The following is a 15,355-nucleotide window of genomic DNA, read 5'->3' as shown; positions in this document are numbered from 1 at the left end:
TCTTTAGATTATAGATTATGCAGATACCTGAGATGAGTGAGTGTGCTTGTTTGGCTGTATGTAGTGTGGCGCGATTTTACTACCTGCTGTCTTTTTCTGAGCAAACTTGTACACCTTCGATTGCTTTTCGTCAAAAATTGCAATCATACGTCAGTGGCAATTGAAAGTATGAAATTTAACCATTGAACGACCCTTTCAGTACATTTAGGCCGACAACCTGGCTTGCCCCCCGGGCCCATTGTTATTGCGAGCAAATGTATTCAATGCAGTGCCTGTTTCTAAAGGGTCTGCTGTTGAACAGAATCTGCTTCAAACCGCCAACAAAGAGCTTTGTGCGATACACGCGATTATTGTTTCCCGTATTTTCAGTTCTTGAAATTCACACCTTTCGCAGCATTACCTGCACCGTTGGGGGTGAAAGCCTCAGCGGTGAAAACGACGTCGGTTACGTTGTCGTGGTCTCCCGTCACTGGCGCCCAAGATTACCGGGTCGAAGTGGTGCCGAAGTGCGGCAGAGTCATGCAACCTATCGGCGGACCCGCAACTTGGGAACGCAAGATTATAGACCTCGAACCTCATCAAGAATACGAGTTCACCGTGGTCGCCATACAAGATAAAGAAGAAAGTCTTCCTTCAAAAACTCTGAAAGTAACCACCGGTAGGGACGTTGATGTGGCTTACCCCTGGATATTCGTAGACGAAAACTTCACCTTTTGATGCATTTTCAGGAGCCCCATCCCATCCCTTTGGACTCAAACCGCGCACGTTTGCTTTGGTAGTTTCCAATGCACGACATCGCTGCTTAGCCGAGCTGCTCCCTTATCGTATCGCTGATTTGGCAATTTTTCCTAGATAGGGCAAGAAACCCATGTCGTTTGTAGCCTTACGCCAGGAAAAGCCACGGCCTCAACCAACCTTTTCCATGAAGACAAAAATGTAAGATGCATGGTATTAGGAGGGATTGCAAATGTTGCACGATGGACTGCACGACGCCTCAACGTCTCATATAGATTCTATGTGATGTTTTATGTGGTGACGCAGGTGAACAACATCAAGAGTGTTCACAGTTGAAGGAGAGTACACTTGGATAATGGTAAGGTCATGAGCATTTGCCCTGTAGAATGTGTCGGTTCGACTGATGTATTCAGTAGTAGATTTGTTTGGAAAGAAAGAAGGTGTGAATATATCATCTTTGAAGATTAAGAAAATGAGACTTTTCACTGCGTTGATGGCTCATTGAATCTTGATTTTCGAAGGGGTTACGTTTGGCTGATAGGAAACGTTGGTCGTAGGTTTTGTGAAATAGAATATTGAGTTAGACGAGGTTGGAAGATTGATGAACGTAGAATCGATTATGTTTTGCTGGGATTACGCATGGACTTACACATTTCGATCTTGTACAACGGTGGCTGGTTTTGAGACGTAATGTTTTGTATGAAGGTCACATTCACGTACAGACTGCCAAGTCAAGTGCGTTGATGTCTTTTCTGTCTTTTCTGCATGATATTGCAATCCCTCCTATCTTACGGAGTATCAAACTATGCGCTGCTTTTCTATACCGCGGTTAACTCAACAACATGAGGATAACGCGCAAGGACGTACGTACAAAAGAAATTTAACGTCGCTCAGTTACACGGATGAGGGGGGAATAGCATTGTAGAAAGACAAATCAATAAGCTCTTGGTCGATGAAATAAAACTAGGGCTAGGGGTGGCAATGTATCGAATACGGTAACAAAGGGAGGAACGTTCCAAAGCCGTATGGATATACTGATCTATTGCGTTTGTGTACGTTGTGTTTCAACGCAGTCCCGGCAGACAAAGTGGAAACAAAGGTTCAGAAAAAGGAGGAGGTCAAGGTCGCAAAAGAGGAAGCAAAGCCTGTTACAGGTATGAACACGGAAAAAGTGTGGGTGGGGGTGGGTGTGGATACCACCAATTGGGGGGCAACCTCTTCCGTTGTTAGAAAGCTCCACTATTGTCATGTCTGGTCTGGAATGACGTTCAAGAAATAAAAGCACCCAACAACTTTGAAAAATGTATTGTTTGTGTTTTTTCTGCGTCTCATTTTCCTCTTGCATGCTATCTTAAAGTTAAAGATGCGTGCATCGCGCTATTTGGGCCAGAAGCAATATACGGAATTCAAATCCTAAAGACTGCGTAACTCGCTGATTTGAAAGGATGGCAAGGAATGTGTGGTATATCGTGCGAATAAGTGATCTTCTCCTAGAGAGGTGCTTGTCAGTTACCTATCTCAAACGTGCTTTTCAATAATGTTTGTATGTATGTATGTATGAATGTATGTCTGACAAAGTTGACAAATTTGTTGCATTGGTTGTATGCGACGGAGGAGGTTGGAACGTTTTTGGTGTGGGTGTATGTTAAGAAACTTTGCTCTTTGTTGTACAAAATTTCGTCTTTTCTGTCAAGCTGATGAGAAAGTGGTACCTCCAGCTGCGCCTGCGCAATTGAAACCAACGGAACCAGCTACTGTACCAGGTACTGGACTCTGTCATCAACAGCCGCCATTTTGAAAACGCTTACATAAACCTATGTATGCGTGTGGATTGTCAATAACGCGCGGCTTTAGCTAGCTTCTGGTGATAGTGCGTTAGCCTTTGGCTTGAAATACTCTTTATCATGCTGGTTAACTCGAGCTGTTAGGTTAAAACGGGCGCAATGTTGTACGTTTTCATTACTGACAGCTTGTTTCATGTTTGTTGTCTTTTATGTCATTTGTGTATTTCGCTGTCTCTGTCTTGTGTATTTCGCTGTCTCTGTCTTACTTTAGCTTCTACTACTTCTCTGTGTCTCACTACGTACTCTTACAGTATAACAATGCCCAGACGTCTGTTTGTCTCGACCTTACTAACACAAAATCTCATAATAGCAAAGGCAGAGGCACCGGAAGAAAAGGAAAAGAAGGAAGCTCCTCCAACACCTGAAGCGATTACTCCTACAGGTAACTTATGTGTTGAGATGCGTCGTTTCTGTCTGCTTGTGCATTGTTGTACATACACAGCCAGGCACACTTACCACATTGTACCGCACAATTGATATGCGTTATGCTTGCCACCCAAAATAATATCTACATACTAATATTTGTATGTACTTTAAGCGAACATATGTCAGAAAGTCAGGTTTATCTGGAAAAGAATCACTGCTACTTTCAGTGGAAAAGAAACCCGAAGAGAAGTTGCCACCACCAGCCTCCAAAGTAGAAGTTAAGCCTACAGGTATGAAGAACAAACGCATTGATAGTCGTACTGACTGCTGTCTACATTATAGTATTTACTTAACCTGAAAGGTGTCACCGTTGCAGGTGTAAAGGTTATATCTTACTTTAATGTTTTATATCGGTTACTGCTGAGTCCGCACAGTACAGCAATTTCTTTAACATTAATTTCGCTTCAAGAGTTTCACCGTATCTCTAATTTGTATGACAGCAGAGGAAAGGGTGACTGAGGTGACACCTGACAAGGCCGTCCCAAAACCTACCGAAGGTACACCTTGTTTATTGCATTGGTGGCTCAGTTCTGGTGTGTTATACTTTGCGGCTTCGTAGTGAACAGCGCTGACACAATCGATGTACCAAGTGTGTTCAAATATGAATAGTCGAAATAGAGTGCAGAAAGAGTTCAAATAATGCATTGTTGAAATCGGTTCTTTAAGAGCTCAGGGTATACACCAGCTGACAAATGCATTGCTGTCGTATCCTTCCAGTGGAACAGAAACGCGAAGAAAAACCGCCTCCAACCGTACCAAAAGCAGAGGTTAAGCCTTCAGGTATGGAGTACAGCAAAGCAGTTCTGATGTCTAATACTTCAGTGTTTACACAGACATATATTTCTAACTGGGTGATGTGACTAACCTGAAAGCGACTAACGTTTAAATTGCGAAAGTATTGACAGTACAATTGGCCTGTTACTATGAGTATTTAGACCTTTGGAGACATGTTTACTTTTTTGCAGTGGCGTTGGCGAATTTTACCGTAGGTCAAGTGGTGATAAGGAATAACGTATACTGTCTTTTTCATGTAAAACCGTCTTCATTGGTCTATTTTGTTTTACCGTTAAAACAAGGCTTTTTAGTATATGATGCTGGTGTAGGGTGGTGTTTGAAAAGTTCATAACGACACACTGGCGGCATTTCACTTAGAAGAGGCTCTAACGGAGCATCCAACTGAACTTCCAACTGAAGCAGCAGAGGTCGTATCAGAAAAGAAGATCGTGCATGAAAAGCCGAAGCCGAGGGTAGTACGGATGATGCTCCCGAACACAAAGAAAAAATATAAGCAGACTGGCGCCCCCAAGGCACCATTTGAGACACCTCGGGCCCCTAACAAGACTGCAGAACAAACGTCTTTGCGTAATCCAAAGGCAGTGGAATGTGAACAAAAGAAACCACAAGATCAGGAGAAGCCCGTAGAAACTACGGAGATTGATACTACCAAAACAAGGGCTGCTGAGATACTAGCAAAACCCCCCATAGAAAAGGCTGACGCTGTGGAGATAGTTGTTCCCAAAGCTCTCTATGAGACTTTAAGAGGTGCCTTCCCTGTGGAGGAAGATGTTGTAGAAAAATCTTCTGAATACTATCCGAATAAGGAGGTAACTCTAGAACAAGTATCGGAAACATTCATTGAGACAAGACGCCCAGAGACAGTGAATGGAAAACCATCAAAAGACGAGAAACCATCAGATTCGTCAACAGAGAAGGATGTTCGAGTAAAAAAGAAGGAAGTTGGTTCAATCTCACCTACCAACAAAAAAGATAGCATTGCTGAAGACGTTGTCCTCTCGATACCATCAGAATCCCCAACAGAGAAAGATGTCATTGTCGAGAAAGGCAGAGATGCTACTGTCCCAAAGACTCCTCCTGAAACAATGTCAAATACTGATATGGCAAAGCAGGTAAAGGAGGAAGAAGAGGAGAAAAAGGAAACCAGTCGTCTAAAGCGTCAAGTCATAGGAGACTATGATGAAAAACCAAGGGTGACTCCAATTGACGAGAAATTGGTAGTTGTAGAAAAGTCAACAAGAGAAGACGGAACGATTGATATGAATATCTCTGAAGATCCTCTTAGCATAACTGACACAAAACAACCAAAACCATTGACCGAAAAAGTTATGATGGGGGAAGCAGTTGTTCCCAAGACGCCATCCGAGATTGTAAAAGTGACAGTTCTTGCCGAAGACGATGTAGAAGATGAACCAGAACGCCAATTGGAAGAGGTGGATACAGAAGAAAATACAACGGATGCAAATATTGAGGAGAAGACACTCCAGTCAACAGAGACAGTTTCTGGAAAACTGCCGGGCGGCGACAAGCCACCAAAAAAGCTTACGGGCAGGAGTGTAGAAGACAAAACTATCGAGGCTAATTCTAAGGTGCCCACTGAGTCAACAGTTACAGTTGCAAGTAAGGACGTCACAGTGCCACCGCCATCGGAAACCTCAACAGAAGATGATGCACCAGCCGAGAATGACAGAGACAACAATGGTGCAAAGACCACTCCTGATAGGGTATATATTACCACCGTAGGCAAGCAGGAAGAGGCAATGAATGAAAATGTGGAGACACAAGAGTCCAGTCGTTTTAACCAACAGGCCTTTACTACGAAAATAATGGACTCTGCGCCTGTAGAGAGGTCAATTGAAGTCACTAACATCGCCAAAGAGAAATCACCAGAGATGCGAGAGGCCTCTTCAACAGCAGGAGTAGGGGACCTAGTCAAACATCAACCCGAAGAACAACGGACAGAACCTGGACTGCATGAAAATGTAGTTATACAAGAGATGGAACAGAAAATGGAATCTCCTACCAATCCCGAACCAGTAGAGCAACAACCAAACCCTGAACTGCATCAAGATAGACCAGGATTCGTGATGAAACTGAAGGAGTTTTTTGGCTTTAAACGTCCGGAACCAGAGGCCGAAAATAGTACAGTGGGGGAAGCCGGAGTTCCTGAGACGCCATCTGAGACCATAAAAGTGACAGTTCCTGTCGAAGACGTTGCAGTAGAGGAATCGTTGATCCAACCGGAAAGGGAGCTTATAAAAGAAAAGACAGAGGAGGTAGTGAATATGGAGACGTCACTCACTGCAACTGAGACAGTTTCCAGTAAACTGCCGAGTGACGACAAGCCACCAAAACAACTTCTTGGGGGAAAACATCGTGAGTATGATTCTAAGGCGCCCTCTAAAGAAACTGACACGGTTCAAATCAAAGAAGTCACTTTGCCACTGTCATCAAAAACACCAACAGAGGAGGATGAATCAGCCGATAAAGGAAGAGACACTAAGGTTTTAAAGATTCCTCCAGAAACGCAACTCTGTGAGACGGTAGATGTACAGAATATAGACCCGACTACCAAATCTCAACTACCAGAACCTGAATTTTATGATACTGCAGAGGTACAAAAGATAGACCCGACGTCAAAATCTCTACTGACAGAACCTGGAATGAGTGATTCGGTAGTTGTAAAGAAGATAGAACCTACTACCAAACCTGAACTCAGTGAGACGGTAGAAGTACAGATGATAGACCCGAATACCAAACCTGAACTACCAGAACCTGAATTCTATGAGACGGTAGAGGTACAGATGATAGACCCGACTACCAAACCTGAACTATCAAAACCTGGACTCAGTAAGACGGTAGAGGTACAGAAGATAGAACCGACTACCAAACCTGAACTTCTAAAACCTGGCCACAGTGATATGGTAGAGGTACAGAAGATAGACCCGACTATCAAAGCTGACCTTCCAGAACCTGGACTCAGTGAGACGATAGAGGTACAAAAGAATGTCCCGACTACCAAACCGGAACTACCAGAACCTGGATTTAGTGAGACGGTAGACGTACAGAAGAAATACCCTACTACCAAACCTCAACTGCCAGATCCTAAACTCCATGAGACAGTTGAGGTACAGAAGATAGAGCCGACTACCAAACCTAAACTACCAGCACCTGGGCTCAGTAGTAAGACGGTAGTGCAGCAGAAGATAGAAGCAACTGCCAAACCAGAAATACCGGAACCTGGACTCAGTAAGACGGTAGTGGCACAGAAGACGGAACAAACTACTGAACATAAGCTACAAGAACCTGGACTCAGTGAGACGGTAGAAGTACAGATGATAGACCCGAATACCAAACCTGAACTACCAGAACCTGAATTCTATGAGACGGTAGAGGTACAGATCATAGACCCGACTACCAAACCTGAACTATCAAAACCTGGACTCAGTAAGACGGTAGAGGTACAGAAGATAGAACCGACTACCAAACCTGAACTTCTAAAACCTGGCCTCAGTGATATGGTAGAGGTACAGAAGATAGACCCGACTAGCAAAGCTGAACTTCCAGCACCTGTACTCAGTGAGACGGTAGTGTTACGGAAAATAGAACCGACTACCAATTTGGAACTACCGGAACCTGAACTCCATGAGACAGTTGTGGTACAGAAAGTAGAACCGACTGCGAAACCTCAACTACCAGAAACTGTACTCATTGAGACGGTAGAGGTACAGAAGATAGACCCGACTTCCAAACCTCAAGAAACAGAGCCTGAACTCCAAGGGACAGTAGGGGTACTTAAGATAAAAACAACTTCTGAACCTCAACTACCAGAGACTGAACTCCATGAGACGGAAGGGGTGCAGGAGATTACCAAACCAGAACCTGGACTCAGTGAGACGGTAGAGGTACATAAGAAATACCCGACTACCAAACCTCAACTACCGGAAACTGAACGCCACGAGACAGTTCTGGTACAGAAGGTAGAGTCGACTACCAAATCTGAACTTCCAGAACCTGGACTCAATGAGACAGTAGAGGTACAGAAGAAAGACCCGGTTACTAAACCTCAACTACCAGAACCTGAACCCAGTAAAACAGTAGTGGTGCAGAAGATAGAACCGACAACAGAACCTGAAATACCAGTACCTGAACTCTGTGAGATAGTTGTTGTACAGAAGCCGACTACCAAACATGAACTATCAGAACCCGGACTCAGTGAGACAGTTGTGGTACAGAAGACAGAAGCGACTACCAAACTGGAACTACCAGAACCTGGGCTCAGTGAGACTGTAGAGGTACGTAAGAAACACCCGACTACCAAACCTGGACTACCAGAACCTGGACTCTGTGAGACGGTAGTTGTCAAGAGGATAGAACCCAATAGCAAACCTGAACTTTCAGAACCTGGACTCAGTGAGATGGTAATGGTGCGGAATATAGAACCGACAACCAAACCTGAACTACCAGAACCTGGACTCAGTGAGACGGCAGTGGTACAGAAGATAAAGTCGACTACCAAACCTCAGCTACCAGAACCTAAAAGCAATGAGACGGTAGAGATGCAGAGGATAGACTCGACTACCAAACCTGAACTACCAGAACCTGGACTCAGTGAGACGGTAGTGGCGCAGAAGATTGAACCGACTACCAAACCTGAACTTCCAGAACCTGGACTTAGTGAGACGGTAGAGGTACAGAAGAAAGACCCAACTACCAAACCTGAACTACCAGAACCTGGACTCAGTGAGACGATAGAGGTGCAGAAGATAGAACCGACAACCGAACATAAACCACCAGAACCTGGACTCAGTAGTGAAACGGTAGTGGCGCAGAAGATTGAACCGACTACCAAACCTGAACTTCCAGAACCTGGACTTAGTGAGACGGTAGAGGTACAGAAGAAAGACCCAACTACCAAACCTGAACTACCAGAACCTGGACTCAGTAAGAAGGTAGAGGTGCAGAAGATAGAACCGACAACCGAACATAAACCACCAGAACCTGGACTCAGTAGTGAAACGGTAGTGGCGCAGAAGATTGACCCGACTACCAAACCTGAACTTCCAGAACCTGGACTTAGTGAGACGGTAGAGGTAGAGAAGAAAGACCCAACTACCAAACCTGAACTACCAGAACCTGAACTCCATGAGTCAGTTGTGACACAAAAGATAGAGCCGACAACCGAACATAAACCACCAGAACCTGGACTCAGTAGTGAAACGGTAGTGCGACAGAAGATAGAACCAACTACCAAACCTGAAATACAAAATCCTGGACTCAGTGAAACGATAGTGGCACAGAAGATAGAACAAGCTACCAAACTTGAAACCAGAAAGCTACCAGAAACTAAACTCCATGAGACAGTTGTAGTACAGAAGATAGAGCCGACTACCAAACCGGAACTATCAGAACCCGGAAAAAGTGAGACGGCAGTGGTGCATCAGATAGAACCGACAACCAAACCTAAACAACCAGAACCTGAAGTCTATGAGACGGTAGAGGTGCAGAGGATAGACCCGACTACGAAACGTGAACTACCAGAACCTGGACTCAGTAAGACGTTAGAGGTGCAGAAGATAGAACAAGCTACCAAACTTGAACTACCAGAAACTAAACTCATTAGTGAGACGGTAGTGCAACAGAAGATAGAAGCAACTACCAAACCTGAAATACCAAAACCTGGACTCAGTAAGACGGTAGAGGCACAGAAGACGGAACGGACCACAAAACATAAGCTACAAGAACCTGGACTCAGTGAGACAGTAGAGATAAAAAAGATAGAACCGACTACCAAACCTGAACTTCAAGAACCTGGACTCAGTGAGAAGGTACAGGTTCAGAAGATTAAACCGAATGCCAAACCTGAACTACCAGCACCTGTACTCAGTGAGACGGTAGTGGTACAGAAAATAGAACCGACTACCAAGTTTGAACAATCAGAACCTGAACTGCGTGAGACAGTTGTGGTACAGAAAATAGAACCGACTGCGAAACCTCAACTACCAGAAACTGTACTCATTGAGACGGTACAGGTACAGAAGTTAGACCCGACTTCCAAACCTCAACTACCAGAGACTGAACTCCATGGGACAGTAGGGGTACTTAAGATAAAACCGACTTCTGAACCTCAATTACCAGAGACTAAACTCCAAGGGACGGAAGGGATGCAGAATATAGAACCGACTTTCAAACCTCAACAACCAGAACATAAACTCCATGAGACGGAAGGGGTGGAGAAGATTACCAAACCAGAATCAGGACTCAGTGAGACAGTAGAGGTACATAAGAAATACCCGACTACCAAACCTCAACTACCGGAACCTGAACACCATGAGACAGTTCTGGTACAGAAGGTAGAGTCGACTACCAAATTTGAACTTCCAGAACCTGGACTCAGTGAGACAGTAGAGGTACAGAAGAAAGACCCGGCTACTAAACATCAACTACCAGAACCTGAACCCAGTAAAACGGTAGTGGTGCAGAAGATAGAACCGACAACAGAACTTGAAATACCAGAACCTGAACTCTGTGAGACAGTTGTTGTACAGAAAGTAAAGCAGACTACCAAACATGAACTATCAGAACCCGGACTCAGTGACACCGTAGTGGTACAGAAGACAGAAGCGACTACCAAACCTGAACTACCAGAACCCGGACTCAGTAAGACTTTAGAGGTACGTAAGAAATACCCGACTACCAAATCTGGACTACCACAACCTGGACTCAGTGAGACGGTAGTTGTCCAGAGGATAGAACCCAATAGCAAACCTGATTTTTCAGAAGCTGGACTCAGTAAGATGGTAATGGTGCGGAATATAGAACCGACAGCCAAACCAGAACTACCAGAACCTGGACTCTGTGGGACGGTAGTGGTACAGAAAATGGAACCGACTACTAATTTGGAACTACCAGAACCTGAACACCCTGATGAGACAGTTGTGGTACAGAAAATAGAACCGACTTCCAAACCTCAACTACCAGAGACTGAACTCCATGGGACGGAAGGGGTGCAGAATATAGAACCGACTTTCGAACCTAAACTACCAGAACCTAAACTCTATGAGACGGAAGGGGTGCAGAAGATTACCAAACCGGAACTACGAGAACCTGGTCTCCATGACAAAGTTCTGGTACAGATCACAGAGCCGACTACAAAACCTAAACGACGAGAACCTGGACTCAGTAAGACGGTAGTGGAACAGAAGATAGAGCCGACTACCAATCCTGAACTACCAACACCTAAAATCAATGAGACAGTAAAGATGCAGATGATAGACCCGACTACCAAACCTGAACTTTCAGAACCTGGACCCAGTAAGATGGTAATGGTGCGAAATATAGAACCGACAACCAGTGAGACGGTAGTTGTAAAGATGATAGAACCGACTACTAAATCTAAACTTCCAGAACCTGGACTCAGTAGTGAGACGGTAGTGCAGCAGAAGAAAGAACCAACTGCCAAACCTGAAATAACAGAACCTGGACTCAGTGAGACGGTAGTGGCAAAGAAAATAGAACCGACTATAGCTACCAATTTGGTACTACCAGAACCTGAACTCCATGAGACAGTAGGGGTACTGAAGATAAAACCGACCTTTAAACCTGAACTACCAGAACATAAACTCCATGACACGGAAGGGGTACAGAAGATAGAACCGACTACCAGACCGGAACTACCAGAACCTGGACTCTGTAAGACAGCTGTTGTACAGAAGATAAAGTCGACACCAAAACCTGAAATATCAGAGCCCGGACATAGTGAGACGGTAGAGGTACAGAAGATAGAACCGAATGCCAAACCTGATCTTCCAGAACCTGGACTCAGTAAGACGGTAGTGGTACAGAAGATAGAGCCGACTAGCAAACCGGAACCTCCAGAACCTGGACTCAGCGAGACGGTAGTTGTAAAGATGATAGAATCGACTACCAAGCTTGAACTACTGGAACCTTTACTCAGTGAGACGGTAGATGTACAGAAGATAGAACCAACTTCCAAACCTCTACTACCAGACCCTGAACTACATGAGACGGTTGTGGCGCAGAAGGTAGAACCGACTTCAGAAACTCAACTACCAGAACCTTCACTCCATGAGAAGGTCAAGGTACAGATGATGGAACATACTTCCAAACCTCAACTAACAGAGCCTGAACCAGTGATACATGATGCAGTATTGGTACAGAATATGGAAGCGACTACTAAACTACAATTGGAAGAACCACAACTAAAAGTAGATACTGTAATGATGCAAACGGTTGAACAATCTTTCAAACCTAAACTAGTAGGACCACAAACAGAACGGGCACCCAATGAGACTCTGGTGGAACAGGAGATCGACCCGTCGGTCAAATTTGGGCCAGGGGCACCAAAGACAAACCATGGACTCCATGAGACGGAGACGGTGCAGAAGATACAACCGACTACCAAACCTCAACTACCAGAACTTGGACTCCATGACACGATAGAGGTACAGAAGATTAAACCGACTACCAAATCTGAACTAGCAGAACCGGAACTCCATGACACGATAGAGGTACAGAAGATAGAACCGACTACCAAACCGGAACTACCAGAACCTGAACTCCATGAGTCGGTAGAGGTTCAGAAGATAGATCCTACTGCCGAACCTCAGCTACCAGAGCCTGAACTCTATGAGATCGTTGAGGTACAGAAGATAGAACCGACTACCGGTGCCGGACATCAACTACCAGAACCTGGACTCAGTGAGACGGTAGTGGCGCAGAAGATAGAATCGACTTCCGAACCTCAGCTACCAGAGCCTGAACCCCATATCCATGCGATGGTAGAGGTACAGAAGATAGAACCGACTACCAAACCTCAACTACCAGAACCTGGACTCCATGAGATGGTAGAGGTACAGGAGATACAACCGACTTTCGAACCTCAGGTACCAGAGCCTGAACTCAATGAGGCTGCACTTGCGCAGAAGATAGAACCGACCAACAAATCTCAGGTACCAGAGCCTGAACGCCATGAGATGGTGGAGGTACAGAAGATAAAATCGACTACCAAATCCCAACATGTAGGACAACTACCAGAACATGGAGTCCACGAGACTGTGGTGGTGCAGAAGATAGAACCGACTACCAAACCTCAAGACGTAGGACAACTTCCAGGCCCTGAATTCCATGAGGTGGTAGTATTGACGAAGGTAAAATCGACTACCAAGCCTCAAGAAGTAGGACAACTGCCAGAACCTGGACTGCATGAGACGGTAAAACCGACTACCAAACCTGTATCACAACTGAAAAAGGAAATGACAGGTGTGATAAATTGATCAACTTCGTCGCTTCATCTGCAGTGGGAGAGAGGTGGCGGGACGTGTCCTTTAGCTTGCAGCTCGGTTGCCTTTGTCAGTTATTCTACTTGGTATTAAGGTCGCCTGGATTAGATGACTGGTATGTCGCTGTCCACCCAACCCGAGGGGAAGCTGTGCTCTGTGCCGGTAGATTTTTCATGGTGGTTTCATGGATTCTTGCAGCTATATGTGTTGGTGTTCATCTTCTGGTTTAGGTGAAAGTAATAGGAACTAGGTTCATTACTTCCTTTTAATTTATCTGCTATCCCCTTCTATTTAGGGGCCTCATATTTTATTTTTCGTCAACCCTCATCAAACTCATCTACATAGCCTGTCCTTATGCTGGTCTATTGGTGAGGCTTTTGCCTGTAACAACAAGCTAACAGGCTTTGCGTTTAGAGTACGCAGGGCACACAAAGTACACAATGGCAAACGAAACCTACACATGCATACACTGGTGAAAACAATACTTACCTTTGTGTAACCGCAGCCATCATAGAGGCAGTGTCAGCTATCTAAGTTTGCTTTTAATAGTTTGATATTTGGTATACATGTAGATATCTTCTAACGTATTAACTGCATTGAATTACAGTTGAGGAGGAACGCCATGAACAAGCAAAGCCAACATTGCCTGTGTCTGTCCCAACAGGTACAAGCTACAAGAGCATTCCTTGTGCTACTGTTACTTTGACATGTACATATTCAATGCACTACTTAGTCAAGTAGACAAAGAGTGTCATGCGTTTAAAGTTCGCGATGTCAAAGTACTGTCAGCACAAGGATATGCACCAGGGCACTATCTGAGCGCCCCTTAGTTAACCATACTCGCTTTCCTGACATAGAAACCAATACTGTAGATACGTGGAACCTTAACATAGTATGAGGTTACTTATATGCTACACCTTGCTTGCGTTATTTCTGATGATGAAACATAACATCATTTCTCAAACGTTGTATTATTGTATGCCAACACCTGATTTGGATTTAGATTTTGACTTAGTGATGCTAATTTCACTCTGACTCAAGTGTTCAATATATAATGCTCAAACAGACAGACCAGTCGCTGTCGCCCCAACTGACGTAAAAGAGGCCAAGAGACCCATTGAACTAGAAGAGCAAAAGCCGGTGGTACCAAGTAAAGTCGAGCCGGTAGAAGTAGATAGGGAGGTGGTTGTCGTCAAGACACCCTCTGAGACAACTCAAGACGTTGAACAGGTTACAGAAGTGGCCGAGAAAGTATCGATTGAAGAGAGGCCATCAGAAACCCCAACAGAGAAGGTTGTCGAAGAAAAAGCGAAGGAGGCTGCTTCGAAGGCGCCCACTGAGGCAGGAGGTGCGGTCGCCATCAAAGATCTAGAGATACCAGAACCATCAAATCTCACAACAGACAAAGGTGTCCCTGTCAAGGTAGATGTCCCTGTCAAGGAAGATGTCCCCTCTCCTGTCGAGAAAGGTAGAGAAGCTGCAGTTCCTCCCAAGATCCCTCACGAGGAAGTCAAGATTACCCCTGAGGAACAGCAAGTAGAGGTGGCAAGCAAAGAAGTGGAGAGAAAAGAGCCCAGTGATACTGAGAGGAAACCGTCGGGAAAACCGACGGAGCCTCCAGTCCACAAGAAACCAGCAGAGACGGCTCCTTCCACCACCCCAGCAATCCAGGAAACTCTACCAACGGAGAAACCACCGCAGGCGGTAGCCACCACCCAAGTAGAAGAGGCACGAACACCAGAGAAGCCACAGGACGAAGCTTCATCAACAGAAAAAGGAGAAGCTATTGTCAAGAAAGAACCGGCTCCTCTTACTGAAATACCCAAGATGGAACCTTCTGCCAAACCTAAAGCCCCTCAAGCCAAACTAAAAGAAGAGTTAGAACCAAAGCCAGGTCTGCATGAAAAGATGACTGAACTTCAACGACTAAAACAAGCCGTACCAGGTGAGAGGACCGGTGGTGGTGATAGCGGTGGTGGAGATGGTTCCTTTCCTTGCGGATGGGTTTCATTTCTATGTCAGCCTTTTCGTTTGGTCCGGAAGTTGCCTGAATGAAATGGCTGACATGAAATGACCCTGTCAACGAGAGGGGCATTAGCGTGCTGTGACTTTGAAGCCATCCTTCCATGCACATGTAGAACGAAGCTCCTGGTGTTCATTGCTTTCACTCAGCTGCAAACTTCATTAAATGCTGAACAGTTTTTACCATTAGCATAATATACAACGTTCATAGGAGAGTCCCAGCAATGCATC

The 15,355-nt window shown here is 45.0% G+C and overlaps 1 protein-coding gene across 1 annotated transcript in view; it reads left to right on the top strand.

The window, feature by feature from the left end:
• Nucleotides 1-15,355, top strand: part of LOC118428721 — a 41,336-nt gene that overhangs the window by 12,409 nt on the left and 13,572 nt on the right. Inside the window, exons 19-27 of the mRNA XM_035838878.1 lie at nucleotides 395-658; nucleotides 1,809-1,889; nucleotides 2,430-2,498; nucleotides 2,890-2,961; nucleotides 3,173-3,235; nucleotides 3,446-3,502; nucleotides 3,723-3,785; nucleotides 13,710-13,766; nucleotides 14,169-15,047. Of these exons, the coding sequence (XP_035694771.1) occupies nucleotides 395-658; nucleotides 1,809-1,889; nucleotides 2,430-2,498; nucleotides 2,890-2,961; nucleotides 3,173-3,235; nucleotides 3,446-3,502; nucleotides 3,723-3,785; nucleotides 13,710-13,766; nucleotides 14,169-15,047 (1,605 nt within the window). The remainder of the gene's footprint in view (nucleotides 1-394; nucleotides 659-1,808; nucleotides 1,890-2,429; nucleotides 2,499-2,889; nucleotides 2,962-3,172; nucleotides 3,236-3,445; nucleotides 3,503-3,722; nucleotides 3,786-13,709; nucleotides 13,767-14,168; nucleotides 15,048-15,355) is intronic.

This window comes from Branchiostoma floridae, chromosome 13 (genome assembly GCF_000003815.2).
Source record: "Branchiostoma floridae strain S238N-H82 chromosome 13, Bfl_VNyyK, whole genome shotgun sequence".
Classification (NCBI taxonomy): Eukaryota; Metazoa; Chordata; class Leptocardii; order Amphioxiformes; family Branchiostomatidae; genus Branchiostoma; species Branchiostoma floridae.
This window is presented reverse-complemented; position numbering and strand designations above follow the sequence as displayed.